Consider the following 19264-nt stretch of genomic DNA (forward strand, 5'->3'; position numbering starts at 1 on the left):
TGCAATTTATAAAATAATTGACATAATATTGTCACACGAGCATTATGGGAATATTCTATCAATTATGCAATTAAGTAAGAACATATAAAAGCATATGCAAACTGATACAACCCTTAGTCTATGGCAATGACAGCTTTGGTTTAATGTCCACCTTTATATCAGACCATTTCTTTTTATGGTCATTTAGGGTAGACGGTGTACAGTTGAGACACCTTAAATAACTTGTGTTCGCAGCAAGCACAAGTTGTGATTTTTGCTGTGCGAGCGTATTAGAGTCCTCTTTGATCGTGGGAAATTTGAACAACGGACGCATCTCCGATCCGAAGATATCGGGGAAAGTTTTTTTTTTTCCTAAGATATGATGTTCACTTCACCATGCACTCTCCACAATGAATAGCTTTTTATCCCTATATGACTGTTAAACATAACTGGTATCACCACAAACGTTATTCTGTGCCCTAAAAACGGACATATTTCATGGTACTGTGTCATGCAAGGTAATTGCAAAATCTAGAGAAATGTGCGAGGTGGCCAGCGGGGGATTGTTGAGACACATATCTACTGTACCCCCGATAGAGTTCTATTAGGAAACACACTGTTTAGTTGTTCAGTGTGATGATAACAGGTTAAACGTCGTAATTAGCCAGCATAGGACGCAAATTAAAATAAAATTAGATATTTGTGATATTTAAACTGTGTATTATTAAGAAATATTGTTAATATCTTGTTCCTGCTTTATACATTTTAACCAGTGCTAATTTAAATAAAATGAATGAATATAAATGGATGAATAAAAAAAATGTTGCCCAATTGTTATTTTCTTTATTTGTCTTTATTTTTTATTATTTACAATGAATGGTTAGTTACCTTTACATCATTAAAAATGGGTGTCTCAACTGTACCATGCACTGTCTCAACTGTACCACATATTGGTACAGTTGAGACAAAGTTGAGACAAAAAGCACCTTATTTTTATGATCTAATTGTGGAAAATATAAACTACTTGTAGGAATTATTGATTGATAATATCTTAGTCTACAAGCTAATGAAATGTCATGTGGCATGTCATGTGGAAATTCACTTCTTTTCAGTGTCTATTTTTGTGTGGAAAATCAAAACGCAAAAAGTGTCTCAACTGTACTACTCTACAGTGCGACTTTCAGATCCCACCGGCATCAGCCAAACTCTCCCACTCATATTTTTTCCTTTTGTTATTAATTCCGGAGGACAAAGTTCCAAATAATTTTTTTTTTTTTTCGTTTCTACCTCCGATAGTAGCACCTCCTCCAATTCACTTTCTGTAAAGTTTCGTTTCTTGCCGCCATTTTATTACTGTTTTCTTTTGCCAAAGTGGACTCATTACCATATTTAAATTAATTTAATTAAGGGAGGAGACTGGGTGGGGCGTTGTGCTCGTGCATGTGCGCTCAATTTTACGTTAACTGGGATGTACAAAGAGAATATGCGTGGGATCCTTCGTACGCAGAGATTCATACATCTGGTTTTTTTTGTGCGTACGCACATTTACAGCTTTGTCCGTACGCAATGTTTTAGTATGAATTCAACGCAAGTCTTTGTACATGAGGCCCCTGATGATCCGTACGTAGAAGAAATTTTCGACCTCAGAGGTAAGTTCTCCATTTTTCAACACCCCAGACACATGCTAAAGCTTCCTTTTCAATCGTTGAATATTTGCGTTCTGCAGTAGACAATGTTCTTGAAGCAAATGCAACAATGTGCTCTGTGTTGTTTTCATGAATTTGAGAGAATACAGCACCTAGTCCATAATCTGACGCATCCGTTGAAACGACAATAGGCAAGTTAGAGTCAAACAATGCTAAAGCAGGGCTTTGGAGTAACAACTCCTTTACAGTACTGAAACTCTTCTGAGCCTCATCTGACCAGCTAAACTCAGAACCTTGTCTGATGCAAGCACGCAATGGTTCTACAACTGTAGCGAAATTTGGAATGAATTTATTGTACCATGACAACAATCCAAGAAGGGAACGGAGCTGATGTGCATCTTTAGGAACAGGAGCATGAAGCATTGCACTAAGATGATCCTCATCTGGGTGAATACCCTGTGCAGATACAGTATGACCAAGGAAGCGCAAACTGCTTTTATTAAAGTGACATTTTGAATCATTCAACTGTAAGCCTGCATCATGTATGCGCTGAAGAACCACTTTGAGCATGTGGTCATGGTCACTTTTTGTGTGTCCCCAGACAATGACATCATCCAAATAATTGGCTACGTTTGGCAATCCTTGTAATACAGTTGCTAGCATTTTCTGAAATGCAGATGGAGCTGAAGCAAGGCCATAAGGTACTCGACAGAATCGGAATAGTCCTTCATGGGTGATGAATGCAGTCAGATCACGACTTTCTTCATGTAACAAAAGCTGGAAATAAGCATTCTCTAAATCAATTGTAGAAAAGACAGTTGCTCCACGCAGCATAGACATCATCTCATCAATATGGGGCAAAGGATAACTGTCCGCAACAACAGCTTTATTTGGTTCTCGCAGGTCTACACACATGCGAATACCACCGGTCTTCTTCTGAACAACTACAATTGGAGAAATCCACGGTGATGCATCCACTCGTTCAATAACACCCAAGTCAAGAAGGCGTTGAAGTTCATCACTGACAGCATTTCGAACAGATAATGGCAACCGTCTGAGTTTCTGACGTACAGGTTTCACCACTGAAGAAGTTTTTACCTTATGCTCAAATCCTTTTGCACATCCTAGCTTAGTAACAGGCACAGAAGCAGAAAGTCGCATTACAGAGGCTGAAGACGGAGTCGGTCCTGGAAGTATGGAAGAACCTTCAAACTTGAGATGCAATCCATTAATTAAATCCATTCCAAGAAGAGCAGTGCCACATTCGACTATAAAGATTGAAGTATTACAGGTCATATTATCTCTGGTAACAGTAACAGGTAGACAACCAAGCACTGGTATTGGATTTCGTGAATACATCACCAATTTAACAGCAGGAGGCAGCAAAGAGTCTTGTTTAAAGTGTTTTTCATACACAGATTTAGGCAGAATGGAAACGGAAGATCCAGAATCCACAATCAACTCCACAGGTACAGAGACTGATGCAGTCATGATAGTAGTAGTACACTTGATCTTATTAGATACTGAATCATGCATGTAAAGAATCTGAAGCTCAGGAAGTTCAATCTCATGTACAGAATGTGTTTGCTGTGAACGACACACTCTTGAAAAATGTCCCAACTTTTGACAATTATTGCACTTTACAGAAACTGCAGGACATCTGGAATCATTTGCAAGATGTTTTGTAGATCCACATCGATAACATGCACGAGCCAAGGAAGTAGCAAAAGACTTTGAAGGCACAGGCAGAGGTTTCAAAGGTGATTGTCTTTTGTAACGATCAACAGCAGGCACACTTGTTGCTTGTATTGCTTGCACAGGTACTGAAGTCTGATTTGAAAAAAGTTTAGCTTGTTCACCAGCAGCCTCCATTTGTGTAGCAATAGTAATAGCCTTGTTAAGCGTCAAATCAGTCTCTAACAACAGACGTTCTCTAATACGATGACTGTTTACATTCTCCACTAATTGATCTCGCAACATTTCATCATTATTAGATGCAAACTCACATGTGGTGGCTAAGTCCCGAAGAGAAGCAACATACTGCAGGATTGTTTCACCTGGTGCTTGAATTCGTTTTCTGAATGCATGACGCTCAGCCACAACATTACGTCGAGGAATAAAGTGTAGTTTCAAAGTCTCAATAGCATCCTCCATTGTTTCTCCTGGGTTTGGTAAAGTATAGAATAGTCTCTGCCCTTCTGTTCCCAGGCAATGAAGAAACAAAGCTCGCTTTCTTGCAACTGGCCAGTCATCTCCTGATGCATTTACGACAAGTAAGTAATTCTCAAACATCTTCAACCAGACGCCAAAAGGAATAGACGGCTCACCCGGACATGGTAAGAATGGCGTAGGAAAAGAAGCAACAGCAGACATCTTTCATGTAGAACAGCAAAATCCTCGTCGCCAATTTGTTATGTCTAGGTCCAGGTAATCATGAAGACAAGAAAGTTCTCATTTCTTCAAGGTTTATTCAAACCCACAAGCAATATAACAGTGCCAGCCATTTACATGATTAGGCAGCAGGTGCAACCCTCCATTCTTACTCTACACCTTTTATAGGTATCAACATGTGAACTACAGCGCCATCTCCTGACAAGTACATAAACACAACAGTCATATCACCGCATTATTTCCCGCGCAATGAGCAACACTAGTCTATAAAAACATCAGTTTCATCTGATAATCATATTGGTCAAAGACAAATATTTAATCTCAGCCGGACACGCCCTCTGCTGGCAGGAGAACGCATTGCAACAGCTGGGTAATATGGGGCAAAATGATTTTATCCTGACAATAGATGCCACAAAATCTCATCTCAACACTTTTAATGAATGGCTATGATATTTTCAATTTTGTAATTTCATCTGAATATTAACATTTGTGACATTTAGTCAGCCGAAACAAAGTTAAGGATAATTGATCTAATTTTGTGTCTCAGGATAATGGTGATCTATGACACTGTTGTGTTGAATATCAAAGTTTTTTTGTGTCTATTTGTTAATGAGTGATTTGTGGACACATTAGTGTTTTTTTTTTTGGATTTGTGGAGTAAAAGTTGTAGTTTATATTTTGACGTAAAAAGATAATAAGTGGCATGTTGTTGTGTTATTATGTTTAGACTTAATACTTACTGTAATTAATGGGGTTTTTTTAAATTATTTTTTATTAGATGTACATTTCAGACATCTTTGCTTTTATTAAAACCTATCGGTTAATTCATTAAATCATTAAATTCGCTTTCAGAGTTTCTATTATGACATATCTTCAATTAAAATATGGGCAAATATTCATTAGCATGTATATTAGTCATAGAATAATTTTACCTTTCAGATTAATCTCTGTTACTGGGATTCTCATTGGTTATAGGCTCATAGTCATTGGTTATTCAATTATTTAACTATAAGTCAAAATAAAATTTTAAATACAATAGCTGATTTATTATTTTACATTAATGCCACTTAAAAAATATATAAATATTAATAAGAACTATATGAAAAGTAAATGATAAATTCTGTAAAAGTTTATCCAGTAGGGATCATCTTACCCCTAATTTAATATTTGTCATTTTGTGCTATAAAAGAATAGCAAATGTTTCTATTTATTTCCTATAAAAACACATTGGCTGACGCATCATCATCCAGCACATGCTAAACTTATATTTAAATATGTTACAGTTTAAAAGTAAATCCACATTGTTCTTAAGAAAGGCATCTTCCTAATACATTATATTCAAATATGTATAACACTCGGCTTTCTGACTTTATATTCCTACATCACCAATTACCACAGACTAACTTGTAATTGTCACTATAGTTTTCCCTTCACAGACATTAAAGTTGATTAAAAATTCTAAAAAGAGACTTTGGACAATATTGAGAGTATCATGAGACTTTAATCATTTAATAAATACAATTACAATGTTAACATTAAAATAAAAGACAATGAATGGCATATACAATGTGGATTGTAATCAAAAATCTCTTATCACCTGTAAAAAATAAATAAAACAGTGTATATCTAAAATTCATCCAATGGAAATGAATCAATGCTGAACTTACTTTAGCTGGACAATGACTTTCCTCTATCTCTGCTGTACAGCCGAAACAAACTTTGTTCTGACAAAGTTATTATTTTCCTGTTATTACTGTAAAGCTGCTTTGAAATGAAACAATCAGTATTTGTAAAAAATGACTTGATATTTAACAAATAAATAAGGCATAGATTCAGATGATCTCTGTGCAGCCACCCTTCACCATCTTTACTGGCTTTACTGGTAGCCGACTGTAATTTACCCATCATCATGTGGTGATAAAAAAGCTTTCAGATATTCATCTTTAGAGAGTATTACAAGACTTTTTTCATTTAATTTTTTGTTTTAAATAATAAAGGACAATGTACAAAGCCACACTGTTCACAGTATTAGAAAACTGCAGGTACAGAGAATGATAAAAGTCCAATTTAATTTCCATACTTAAAGGTATAGCGGAGGATGTTTTACTTCCTGGTGGGTAACCTATACTATTGGTCCTCCTAATTGTCAATCATTCTGGTGAATCAATCAAACTTTTCAAAAAGTGGAGAGGGCGGGTCTTATCTAAAATTTGGAAAGATCCTCCGCTATACCTTTAAGGTACCAAATACAAAATTGTCATTCATTATAAGCATTTCTGAAAGTCAGAAAAAAAAGGACAAAACCAAACACAGTTTGGGATTTGTTGCATTGTCTCAATGTTCATAGATATACATAGACACACAAAATGTCAAAAACTTTTAGCCTTTTATGTTCAAACCGGAGTCAGACAAAGATGGAGAGACTCAAGAAGAAGTGCCAACATGTAGACAACATTTCTGAACGGTTAGTTGATGAAGTTATGTAGCTTATGTGTAGTTATCTTCTAGTCATTGATTAGCATATTCTGTCTTGATAATCTATAAATCACGTTCCCGGGGGCGGAGTTTATGTACATTTTAGGGTTGGTGATGTCACTAACGTGGAAGGAAGCTCTTGTAGTCTCTACCAGCCGTTTGTTGTAGACCTTAAAAAGCTATTTCTTTAAAAGCAAATATCTCCCTTTGCTTTGAACTTTGAGTGTTGTAACTTTGCAGATGTTGTTTATGCTCAAACAGCAACATTACACACTAACTAAAGTTAGAACAGTGAATAATCAACCACCCCAGTCAAACAAAACTCAATGCTTTCATACTGCAGTCAGTGATATTAGATTTTCTGGATTTTGCTCTTGGAAATTGCTGTTGTTATCATCATGTTTATGGCACAGAAACATCCTCTGGAATCCACAAGATTGGCTGTAGTTTGGTTTCTTTTTGTAAATGATAGTCATTATGATGATGATGATGATGATGATGAAACAGCCTGTAATTGCAGCGATGACAGCGTTCCTAGATCTTGTATCGTCTCCTTCTCTTCTCTCATTCTTTTCTGTTATTGATGTTGACTCTGGAAAGGTGCAATTAAACGGTTTAAATAATTGTTTAACATGAAGTCAACTTCAGCCTATCAAACATCAGTCAGATTCTCCACACAAACTTCACAAAACATTTCTGCTGCTGAGAATCTGATCAAACTGATTTCTTGACCGACAGACCAGATCTAAACATCTCTAAAATCACTCATCAAATAATTTATTCACAGGTGATTTTTAAAATGATAAATATTCTGACAAGAAACTAAACATCAGTTTTCTGTGATCCATAAGTAACTCAATAATCAACGTTATATATTTCTTACCAGGATCTTCAGTGGGTTCAGGTTTACTGGTCTCTGTTAACAGATTTTAAACCACTGTTAGTAGATTGAAAATAAAAGTACAATTGCAAACATTTATTGAATTATAAACAGCAGTATTATATACGGTACCTGTTATGTTCACAGTGAATTCAGCTGATCTCGTTCCTTTATTTGTAAGCACAAAGAATCTGAATTCTCCCGTCATTACTGTAGTTGAACTGAAGCTGCATGTGAAGCTGTTTCTCTGTGCACAGGAGTCCTGAGGAAACTCTTCTCTACAGATTGCGGAGTCAGTATATTTCCTAGGGTATTGAAACTTATATCCTGTAATGCAGCATCCAGACTTCTTCAGAGAGACGCTGCAGTTGAGAGTTACTTCTTCACCCACAGTTCCAGTCACATCCTCACAGCTTACACTGATGTCATCTGCAAAAAAGTTTAAATCAGTTTAATAAATCAACAGAAAACTACAACCCCATTTCCAGAAAAGTTGGGACATTTTATTTAATGCAATAAAATAAAGAATCTGTGATTTGTTAATTATCTTTAACCTTTATTTAACTGACAAAAGCAACAAGAAAGGATTTCCAACTTTTTTTCTGATCAACTTAATTGTATTTTGTAAAGATAAACACATTTGGATTTTGATGGCTGCTACACACAGTTAGGACAGAGGTATGTTTACCACTGTGTCACATGATCACCTTTCCTTTTAATTACACTTTTTAATCATTTGGGAATTGAGGATACTAATGTTGAAATGTTGCAAGTGGAATATTTGCATATCTTGTCTGATATAAGACAACTGTCCATGGTCATCGTTGCCTGATTCTCCTTTTCATGATGGGTGATGTTGTATTACAAATGTATTAAATGTTTAATTTAGGTTGCAACAGTAAAAGTTGAGTACATTGAAGTTAGCATTTTAAAGTTAGGTTAAGATAATGGTATCAACAGTTTCTGCCAGTCCTGTTTTTTTCTCTATTGTAAGTCTTTAATGGCTCTCGGAGCCCCTGACCCAGACGTTGAATGGTTATGAACTGTTATGTTGATTCTCTCAGTCTGGGGTAGGCAGTCTAAACTTGCATACCTAATTTACACACTTTGTTTAGAGTGTCTCCACCTCTCGGTAGGTGAGACTCTGACCCTTTTGTCTTGGATGGCTCTTGGAACTGGAGCCGATGTGCCACGGCCTCAGTCTAGGGTGTGTTTTCTAAACATGCTTTATTCAGAGTCTCCGCCTCTATGTAATCCCTCCCTCTTTGAATGTGTATAACTACCATGAATACTGTATTTAGATTAGACTTGATGAACTACAGACTTGGAAGAATAAATGTCTTCTGCTTAAAAGATACAACCCAAGCCTCCTGGTGTTGCTTCGATGAAGGAATAAAGTTTCCAACAGTGATCCTACATTTTCAATAAGACACAGATCTGGACTGCAGTCAGGCACATCTCTTCTATGGTGCAGTGACTAGAAACCACTCTAGCATGTGCAGAATGAGGCCTGGCATTGTCTTTCTTCCCAGGAAAGATGTCATCTTGATGGCAGTTTATGTCTCTGTATAATCTAAATATACGCCTCCATGTCAGTGCTACAATCACACAAATGCAAGTTACCCGTGCCGTTTGCACTGATGCCTCCCAATACCATGACAGATGTTTGCTTTTGCAAGAAACAATATAACTTCACTTCCTTCATCTTTATGATAATTAAGCCATTTTGGAGATAAGCTTATTCTAAAATATATTTTGGAGTGGAATCTGGGTCGAGCCAGACTACAATTTCTTACACTTTTATAAATAAAACAGCTTCACTACTGAAATATACATTATATTTCTCAGCAATGAGGTGATAACTTCACTGCATTAAACCGCTTCAAGTTCACTCTCTGGTTAATATATATAACAGTGCTACTTTATAGTTGGTTATAATTGGTCATTTTACATGTCAAGAAATTACATTTTAAGTGTTTTGCTTCTTTGATATTAGCATCACAAACAGAAATGCAAAAATAGCAACAGGTTCTGCAAACACTCTCCATCTGAGACTCTTCATCTACCATGTGACTCTGGGTCACAAACTACAGTCCATGTTATATGCATAATACAGCATGATGAATTACCTTAGAGAAAGTAAATTTTTTAGAATGTATTCACTTACCATCAGCAGCTGTGAAAGTCCAAACCAGAATGAACATCAGCACAACATTACTAACACCCATGGCTGAGCTTCTGCAAAAAACACATGACAAACATTTAGATCTGAAGTGAACCTGCAATTGTGCTCCAACTAGCTATATAAAGGAGAACTTGTCCTGTGTGTTGATGACCGTAACTATCCTGGACTAAAAGTCACTGTGTGCAGACTAAGCAAATTGCTGTATAATGAATGAATAATGAACTGAACCACAAGGTGCTGTAAATCATAAATCATCTGTATTCACTTACATTACATTTAATCATTTAGCAGACGCTTTTATCCGAAACCAGTCAATCAAAAAGATGAAAATTAGATCTCTTTTTGGCATACTTGTACATTTGTTAGGCTACTCGTTTTAAAATTCACTGAGTCAAGATATATAAATCATTCACTGCGTTCACTAGCTGTAACAAAGTCTCTTTCAAGGAAAAGCGGCCATATTTGCAACGCCTCTGGGCATCTTTCTCAGGCATCCAAGACCAAGTCCTATTTATTTGAATAGGGAAATCCTGAAATCTCAAAAACTTGCCATATTCACATTTAAATAACATATTTCAAATAAGCAACAAAATATGACATGTCATAAACTGCCCCATAAATGTTGTTTGCTCAAACAGCACCAAAAAAGCTTATATTTCATGCTGGACCAGAAGGATGCTGACTGTTTCTATAGCAACTAGAGTGATGACTTAGGCACCAATCTGTGATTGGCTCTTTTATTTATAAGGTGGGGTTATTCCACCATACTGCACTTTTTCCCATTCATAGTAACATTTAAATGCACTGTTTTGTGTCTTTGATCAGTGAGCACTTTTAAGTGAAAGAGAGATGAGGTGCAAACGAATGGACCTCAGTGAGGGTAGATGCTATATTTATATTTAATGTTGAGATGTGGGCGTGGCACTCAGAAGGCAGATGGACGTGAGATTGCAGGGGCGGAGCCTAACCCGACTAAATGATTGGAGAAATCCTGTATATGTCACCAGAGAGAAGTCTGAGATGCATGGATGAATGTTCACAATATAGAAGACCTAAAACACGAGGTATATATTTTTTGTTTCATGCCAACTTTAAGGCCCTGTAATGTTTCATTTCCACAACACGTTTTTCAGATTCAGGAATTGTTTTGGGAATAGTATAACATACATATATATATCCATCCTCGCTGGGTTCAGTAAAAGCAAATCGTGTTAAAGTTGTAACAACACTCAGTAGACTACAACCTGTACCGAGACCTGTAACAATTTACTGTAACTGTGATTGCCATACACTTAATTATATATTCATTCAATCTAACGAACATTTCATGTAGGCCTAAGGGCGTATCGGGACCTTGGTTTACAGGGTAAAGCAATCAATCACCCACACAACGAAAGACATACTTACATTTCAATTCATAGAAACGCACAGTTTCGATTTATAGAGGAGATTTGTGTTAAGTGTGACTATTATTAGCGCTATTTGACTTGCTGTCTGTAGCCTAAGTCTTCGTCCAGTGAATTTATGAACTTTCACTTTCACTTTCAAAATTACTGTTATTCAGTGGCGACATCCCTTACTCATTTGATGTATAATATTAACAATAGAAATTGACCAAAGTGGTCGCTTAAGGGCAGAATATCGCCTTCATATGCTGTATTGTTATTAAGTTAGTTGTTTTGGACAACAGAAAAACATCATCGCTTAGTTCGCGCTGCTCATGAAACAGGACTAAAACACATCGGATAAACTCACATTAATGCTATGATGAATAGAAAGTTCAAAAGAACAGCATTGATCTGAAATGGAAAGCTTTTGTAACATTAAACACTAACGTTAAGTTACCCTTCACAAGTCTATATTCTCACCTACTCAGCTTCTTAACTTCATAATTCCCATCAATCGAAATGTTGTTTGAGAAAAAAGGGATTAACTCTTCTTCTTCTTCTGGTCTTTTTATGGCGGTTAAGGGATTAACTCTTTAGAATTGAAAATTAAAAAGGGAGAAACTCTCCTGTCGGGACAGTCTTCTCCGCCATCACAAAAACACCCGACTGAGCCAGGCCTTTGTCAACGTCACCGCCTACGTCACAACACGGAGGCGGGGACAAAAACACCGAAGTAGTCAAACACACATTTTTAATTCAAACACACATTTTAATTTCCAATAGCGATACAAACAGGACTTGCTCTGCCATTCATGTGCAGTTCGCTGTCAATATGTAGCCTAGATTCGTACTGATATCCAGTCTTGATCTGGTTTCATAGGCTTGTGGCATTTAAAGACAGCAAACACACAAAACCCCACTACACTTCAGTATAGTATAATATAGTCTTATGCACGATCTTTTATACAGTATAATATATATAGGCCTATATCTTATATGTAATGTAATATAATATAATCGTATATTTAATATATCAATAGGCTATAGTATAGTAGGCCTATAATCTACAGTATTATCTGTCACCAAATTCACAAGAAAACCCTTTAAAGGACTGTTGATGTGCACTACTGTGGAGGCCACTGGAACTGATCAAATAATTATTATATGTAATGTAAGATATTTTTAAGATATCAGTGAACATTTATTTAACCAGCAAAAGTAAATTTCTTTTGTAAAATTTTCATCTCTGTTTTTTGTTTATTTAAAATTAGACAAATCTGATATTATTTTAATCTCCCATCTGTTATTTAACAGTTGAGATCGTTCTTTAATGCTTCACTAACTAGCAGAAGACACTAGCCGGGTTTAAATCCCAGTTGTGCAGGAACACTGTGTTACAATGTGTCCCTATTAGAACTATTCTATTCTATTATAAATGCTATTGCGAAACCATGAGAAAAATGTCTATAAAGACTGAGAGTCAAATTATTATTATTATTGTTTTGAACTGTATGGCTGTGTTTGTTGTCAAACTCAAAAATTAGTTTATTTTTAATTATTAAAAAATGCCATTATTTTATATACAAAAAAATTACTAATTGAATGTTATTGAGAAAATATTTTGGTTTGTCTTGTATAATTGTTTTATTATCAGATAACTTTTTAATCTGTCATATGGTCATGTTATAATGTATCACATATATGGGGCATGTTGTCACATTTCACTTCCATTCGTTTGGGGTAAGTTGAGACATTTTTGTACACTGTATTAATGAAACAAAACCACACAATTGTACTAGACGTGTGAAATTAATGCGGGACAAGATAAATACCCTGAACCCTAAGTAGGTTTACACAGACTGAGAAAGTCAGAAAGCGTTAGGTTGTGCCCCGCTCTCCCTTATAATTATATATCCCATATATTTTTATGGTCAATCTTTCTAAATAGAGAGTGCCTGTGGGTTCACAGAAGTTCTGCTCAAAGCTTACTATTTCTTTTATGGAATAATATAATATAAATACAGTAGCTCCAACTCATTCCTCAGAATGTGGAAAACTAGTCCCAAAATCAAACTAAAATCTACTGTACATGGTTACCATTTAAAATAATTATATTTCTATCCAACATTTAACAACAAATGTCTAAAGATTTCCCGGAGAATACGTTTAGTTCACTTGTTTTACACAAATAAACAAGGCATATTGATCATCTGTGTGTCTCTTCTTCACTGACTTTACTGGTTTCACTGGTATAACTTACCGTACCCATCATCACCATGTTCCAGATATTCATCTCTAGAGAGAAGTCTTTATTCATCACATTGTTTTTTAACAATAAGGCACACTGTACAATACCACAGTACTCACACTATTACAAAACTGCATGTACAAAATACAGTAAAAATAATTGTAATATATACTGTAAACTATATATGACTATGTATAAGACAAAATCAGTATTGAAGACATCCTTTAAAAGGCAGACCATCTTCTGCGGTGTCTTGATGAGATGTTCCTGATACGTTCTCACTGGATTTCTCTGCATCAAACAAACCATTAAAATCATAATTCACAATATCAGCCTATCAGACTGCAGAAAGTGAGATTCTCCATCATATCACAATATGATTCTTCTGCTGAAAATCTGGTCAAACTGATTTCTTGACACATGCATATTGATATCTGTGCACTCTGATGTGTTTATATGGAAACCATGATCATATATCAGTTTCCTTCTTAAACTTTAACACTAATGCATGATTTCACAGACATTTAGTCTCAGACTAAAATGCATGTTCGTCTTAACTGAAAGCAATTTGCACTGACATTTCTTAAAATATATCAGTGCCATTGTTTTTTCTCTCTCCAAAATGCAAACCAGTAGGCCTTATGTTTTTTTGTTTTTTCTAAGGCACATTTAAAACATTTACTTGAATGTCCTTATTTAAATAAGGCATAATCCTGACTTAATCTAAGGCCTGTCTGTGAAACCAGGCCTCAATCATTTATTTGTAGCTGGTTTAACCCCTTAACTGTCCAAATCTTAGGTTGGTGAGATTGTATTTTGGCGCAGTACCAAACTCTTTCACTAGATGGACAGCCAAGCTTCCTTACTGACCATATAAGGGCGCCTCCATTTTCATATATGTTTTGAGTGATCTGAACCATGTATTTCCATAATTTCATACAATTTATGAAGTATACATCCTATTCAGAAATAGTATGGGTGGTTTGGCAGTATTTGATTTGATTTCAACCTCTATTAAACACATAAAAAGAGCACATATATGCATTATAGCTCGCTGCCGCATCACAAATCGAGAATCCATAATATTTTTCTATATATTCAAAACATTTGCAGACCTTTTTTTCCTCATAAAATGTAATTGGTGTTCTCTTTTGAACTCTTGGCATGAAAACAAACTGAGGTTTCTACCAATCTTTCAGGATTTTTCATGTTTATTTCTATTTCAAAATGAAGGCCTAAACACACCTAATGAATATGAAATATTCTTGTTGCAAATTGATAAATTACTGCTCCTCTGTAATTGATTTTTTTTTTAATAGCCACCAAATATGGAAACTAGAGATTGTAAGCTTTCAAATGATATATAGTTTGTCAATATTACTTTAGGTTTTTACTAAGATATTATTGTTCTAATATGGGCAGCTGTCCCACCTGTGGGATGGTGACAGTTTTCTGTCAATATAAGTAATCTAGAGTAATCAATAATTATAATTAAATACATACAATAACTTGATTTTCAGAAGCTTTAACAAGATTTTTTTAAAACTACTAGACTAAAAATAGATGCACATTTGCAAACATTTATTGAATTATAAACAACAGTATTATATTAAAATTCAAACATATCAGGTCATTATTTGGAAACTCTTCCATGATCAATATTTGAACACTTTCTTGGACTTTAAGCATCTTTTAACATGTCATTTATTTCTGATTATTTCTGAAAAGTGACAGAAGACCAGTTTCCTTTTTTATAGTAATTTGTGTCAGTAAATAACAATCAATTATATCTGAATATGGTACACAAATTCTGTATTAACATGAACATCATCAAGTCATGTTATATAACTACTTGATATTCTTGTTATATTAGAACAGCAGGAAGTTGTTTTATATATATAACAACTATATAAGAGCTTTCTGAAAGTAACCTGAATTCATACTCAATAATAAATAATTATAATACAAAGTAATATCTTCCTTACCAGGATCTTCAGTGACAGGTTCAGGTTTACTGGGCTCTGTTAACAGATTTTAAACCAATGTTAGTAGATTGAAAATAAAAGTACAGTTGTAAACATTTATTGAATTATAAACAGCAGTATTATATACTGTACCTGTTATATCCACAGTGAATTCTGTTCTTTTATTTCCACAATTTGTTTGCACAAAGAATCTGAACGGTCCCGTCATTGCTGTAGTCGGACTGAAGCTGCATGTGAAGCTGTTTCTCTGTTCACAGGAGTCCTGAGGAAACTCTTCTCTACAGATTGTGGAGTCATTATATTTCTCAGGATATTGAAACTTATACATTGTAATGCAGCATCTAGAGTTCTTCAGAGAGACGCTGCAGGTGAGAGTTACTTCTTTCCTCACAGTTCCAGTCACATCCTCACAGCTTACACTGATGTCATCTGAAAAATAACAGAGTATATCATATAATACAGCAACTTATGTGCATAGAATACTTGGGGGACTGTGGGACGTGTCCCACGCACTTTTAATAAAACAAAAATTCATCCAACGCAAGTGTGTTCACTAGAGGTTTCATGAGCCAATATTAATACATTTATATTTAAATTCAAAAAGACATGATATGCATGACCTGGCGTGTTATTCTCATCCATAACGAGGCGATGTGTTTCAATTCATACTGGAAGCCGGAGGGCGCTCTCTCGCAGAAAGTCCAAAACGGACTCATAGAAGTAATAATTTATGACGTTGCAGGAAATCTCTTTTCACAATACAAGTCGTTTCACAGCAGTTTAAAGAAAATGCATGAGTCCACATTACAGTTAGAGGGATCTGTTATCAGAGGTAACTGTCTAAGTTATGCATTTCAGAAATGTACATATTCAAAATCAGTTAGCTAAAAAATATATTAATTAAAAAAATGTAATAATTTAAGGCAGAAACAATGAGCTCAAATGATTATGATATATAGGAAATTGTAGAATTGGTGCAAGGCATCCAGAAACATTTTGACTGATGAAACGTAAAGACAATAAACACACGATTGTGACAAATTACATGATTTATGTGTTTTTCAAACCATCTCTGTCTATATTCATAACAATAAAGTATATGAATAATGCAGTACTAAGTGATGTAACTTTTAAAAACTATAAAATATATTTTCTGCCTTATTCTGTGATAAAAATTACATTTTGTACGTAAAATGCACGATGAATTAATGCATAAGTGTTTGTAGGCTACACAAACCAATCATACAATTGTCATTAGGACAATAAAATTTTTTTTAAAAAAGGAATAAAAGTTATTGGTTATATTTCAGCAGTGTATTTGATTTCTTAGCCATAAAATCCTGCCATTTCTGTTAATTGGAGAGTTAAATATTTTTTATTATCGGTATTTATGAATTGTACCCTCATGATGCGCACCATTCATTGCTAAAACCAGTATAATACAGCAGTTTTTATAAAACACAAAATATAAAATGCCAAAAGTGAACGAATAAAGAATAAACTAATTAAAAATGGGTTGCTTATGTGACTAAATTAACATTTGTTCTGCTTATATAGAAATAAAGACAGATGAATCTATATGATTACCAAATTAAAAAAAAATTAAGAAAACTGCTGGAAATATAGGATATTTATGACATAATGTTGTTTCCCAGGAACAGTGTTTTGTAGCACTTATGATAGATGTACTGTTTCTGCATGCAACTTCCCTTTTCTTTTAATAATCTGCATCAGATATAATAGAAAAAGACGAGATCCAGCAGACTTGATGTGAAATGTAACGATGTACTTACTAAAGTACATGAACACATTGTTTAATGAAAAAAGAGCTTGAGCATAAAAACATTAATTGGAAGAAACTTGATGGATTTCACTTATTGTGTGATGATTTATTAAATGTGTAATAAAGTCATTTATTTCTGATTATTTCTGAAAAGTGACAGAAGACCAGTTTCCTTTTTTATAGTAATTTGTGTCAGTAAATAACAATCAATTATATCTGAATATGGTACACAAATTCTGTATTAACATGAACATCATCAAGTCATGTTATATAACTACTTGATATTCTTGTTATATTAGAACAGCAGGAAGTTGTTTTATATATATAACAACTATATAAGAGCTTTCTGTAAGTAACCTGACTTCATACTCAATAATAAATAATTATAATACAAAGTAATATCTTCCTTACCAGGATCTTCAGTGACAGGTTCAGGTTTACTGGGCTCTGTTAACAGATTTTAAACCAATGTTAGTAGATTGAAAATAAATGTACAGTTGTAAACATTTACTGAATTATAAACAGCAGTATTATATACTGTACCTGTTATATCCACAGTGAATTCTGTTCTTTTACTTCCACAATCTGTTTGGATAAAGAATCTGAGTTCTCCCATCATTACTGTAGTTGGACTGAAGCTGCATGTGAAGCTGTTTCTCGGTTCACAGGAGTCCTGAGGAAACTCTTCTCTACAGATTTCGGAGTCATTATATTTCTCAGGGTATTGAAACTTATACATTGTAATGCAGCATCTAGACTTCTTCAGAGAGACGCTGCATGTGAGAGTTACTTCTTCACCCACAGTTCCAGTCACATCCTCACAGCTTACACTGATGTCACCTGAAAAATTACAGTGTATATCATATAATACAGCAACTTATGTGCATAGAATACTTGGGGGACTGTGGGACGTGTCCCACGCACTTTTAATAAAACAAAAATTCATCCCACGCAAGTGTGTTCACTAGAGGTTTCATGAGCCAATAAAAATAAATTTAGATTTAAATTCAAAGAGACATGATAGTCTATGCATGACCTGGCGTTTTATTCTCATCCATAACGAGGCGATGTGTTTCATTCATACTGGAAGCCGGAGGGCGCTCTCTCGCAGAAAGTCCAAAACGGACTCATAGAAGTAATAATTTATGACGTTGCAGGAAATCTCTTTTCACAATACAAGTCGTTTCACAGCAGTTTAAAGAAAATGCATGAGTCCACATTACAGTTAGAGGGATCTGTTATCAGAGGTAACTGTCTAAGTTATGCATTTCAGAAATGTACATATTCAAAATCAGTTAGCTAAAAATCAAGTGTAGCGTTAGTTCTGGCAGGTCACGTTAGTCAAGCTCGCATCAGTGACTCTCAGCTGATCCTCATCTACATATAGGAATACGACGCCTATCACCGTATACATATATAAGCTCCTTCAGTATTATCAGCAGCTATCGCGTTTCTCAGGAGCTAATTACCCTCCTCCCTCCCCAGCTCCTCCTCTCGCCCAGTCAGGATTTGGCATTCTGATTCCCCTTGAATCAGAATTATCGAATAATGTTGTACTTTAAAATCTTGAATTAAATATATTTGCAAACATTCATGTTGGTTCAGTTCTGTTTACCCTAAGGAGGGTTATTACTCTTATTAATGCTATAGACTGCATGGATGCACAGGGAGTTCTCGCCCAGAACAGAACCACACCGCCAATCCAAACTGTATGCTAATTGTCAATCGTATTTGACGGTAGTGGTCCTGACAGAAATGTATTAATTTAAACAATGTGATAATCTAAGGCAGAAACAATGAGCTCAAATGATTATGATATATAGGAAATTGTAGAATTGGTGCAAGGCATCCAGAAACATTTTGACTGATGAAACGTAAAGACAATAAACACACGATTGCGACAAATTACATGATTTATGTGTTTTTCAAACCATCTCTGTCTATATTCATAACAATAAAGTATATGAATAATGCAGTGCCAAGTGATATAGCTTTTAAAAACTATAAAATATATTTTCTGCCTTATTCTGTGATAAAAATTACATTTTGTACATAAAATGCACGATGAATTAATGCATAAGTGTTTGTAGGCTACACAAACCAATCATACAATTGGCATTAGGACAATACAGGAAAAAATATTATGGAATAAAAGTTATTGGTTATGGACTCCGCCGAAGTCCATTAATACCTGACAATGGACACCTCGAAGGGCATTAACCCGCTTATACCATGGTCACTTGCCAAATAACACATTTTTAAAACATTAGTTTATATTTTAATTAGTTTTACAATCGAAATCTA

General features: G+C 34.9%; 1 protein-coding gene and 2 long non-coding RNA genes across 3 annotated transcripts in view; 2 read left to right on the forward strand and 1 right to left on the reverse strand.

Moving 5' to 3' along the window:
- The window catches only part of LOC309485233, a 176122-nt gene extending 169140 nt beyond the window's left edge, over positions 1–6982 (forward strand). Inside the window, exon 2 of the long non-coding RNA XR_014201106.1 lies at positions 6582–6982. This is a non-coding gene — a long non-coding RNA (uncharacterized lncRNA). The remainder of the gene's footprint in view (positions 1–6581) is intronic.
- The window catches only part of LOC309485203 (uncharacterized protein), a 34307-nt gene extending 15248 nt beyond the window's left edge, over positions 1–19059 (reverse strand). Inside the window, exons 1-4 of the mRNA XM_082151966.1 lie at positions 17504–19059; positions 17372–17407; positions 15310–15606; positions 7375–7407 (exon numbers count right to left, since the gene is read on the reverse strand). Coding sequence (XP_082008092.1) covers positions 7375–7407; positions 15310–15606; positions 17372–17407; positions 17504–17699 — 562 coding nt within the window. The 5' untranslated portion in view covers positions 17700–19059. The remainder of the gene's footprint in view (positions 1–7374; positions 7408–15309; positions 15607–17371; positions 17408–17503) is intronic.
- On the forward strand, positions 1596–4231 carry LOC309485163. Its single transcript, XR_014201080.1, has 3 exons — positions 1596–2944; positions 3044–3094; positions 3272–4231. It is a non-coding gene; the product is annotated as an uncharacterized lncRNA (long non-coding RNA).
- Positions 19060–19264: the final 205 nt, after the last annotated feature.

This window comes from Leuciscus leuciscus, assembly GCF_965113295.1.
Source record: "Leuciscus leuciscus genome assembly, chromosome: 21".
Taxonomy (NCBI): domain Eukaryota; kingdom Metazoa; phylum Chordata; class Actinopteri; order Cypriniformes; family Leuciscidae; genus Leuciscus; species Leuciscus leuciscus.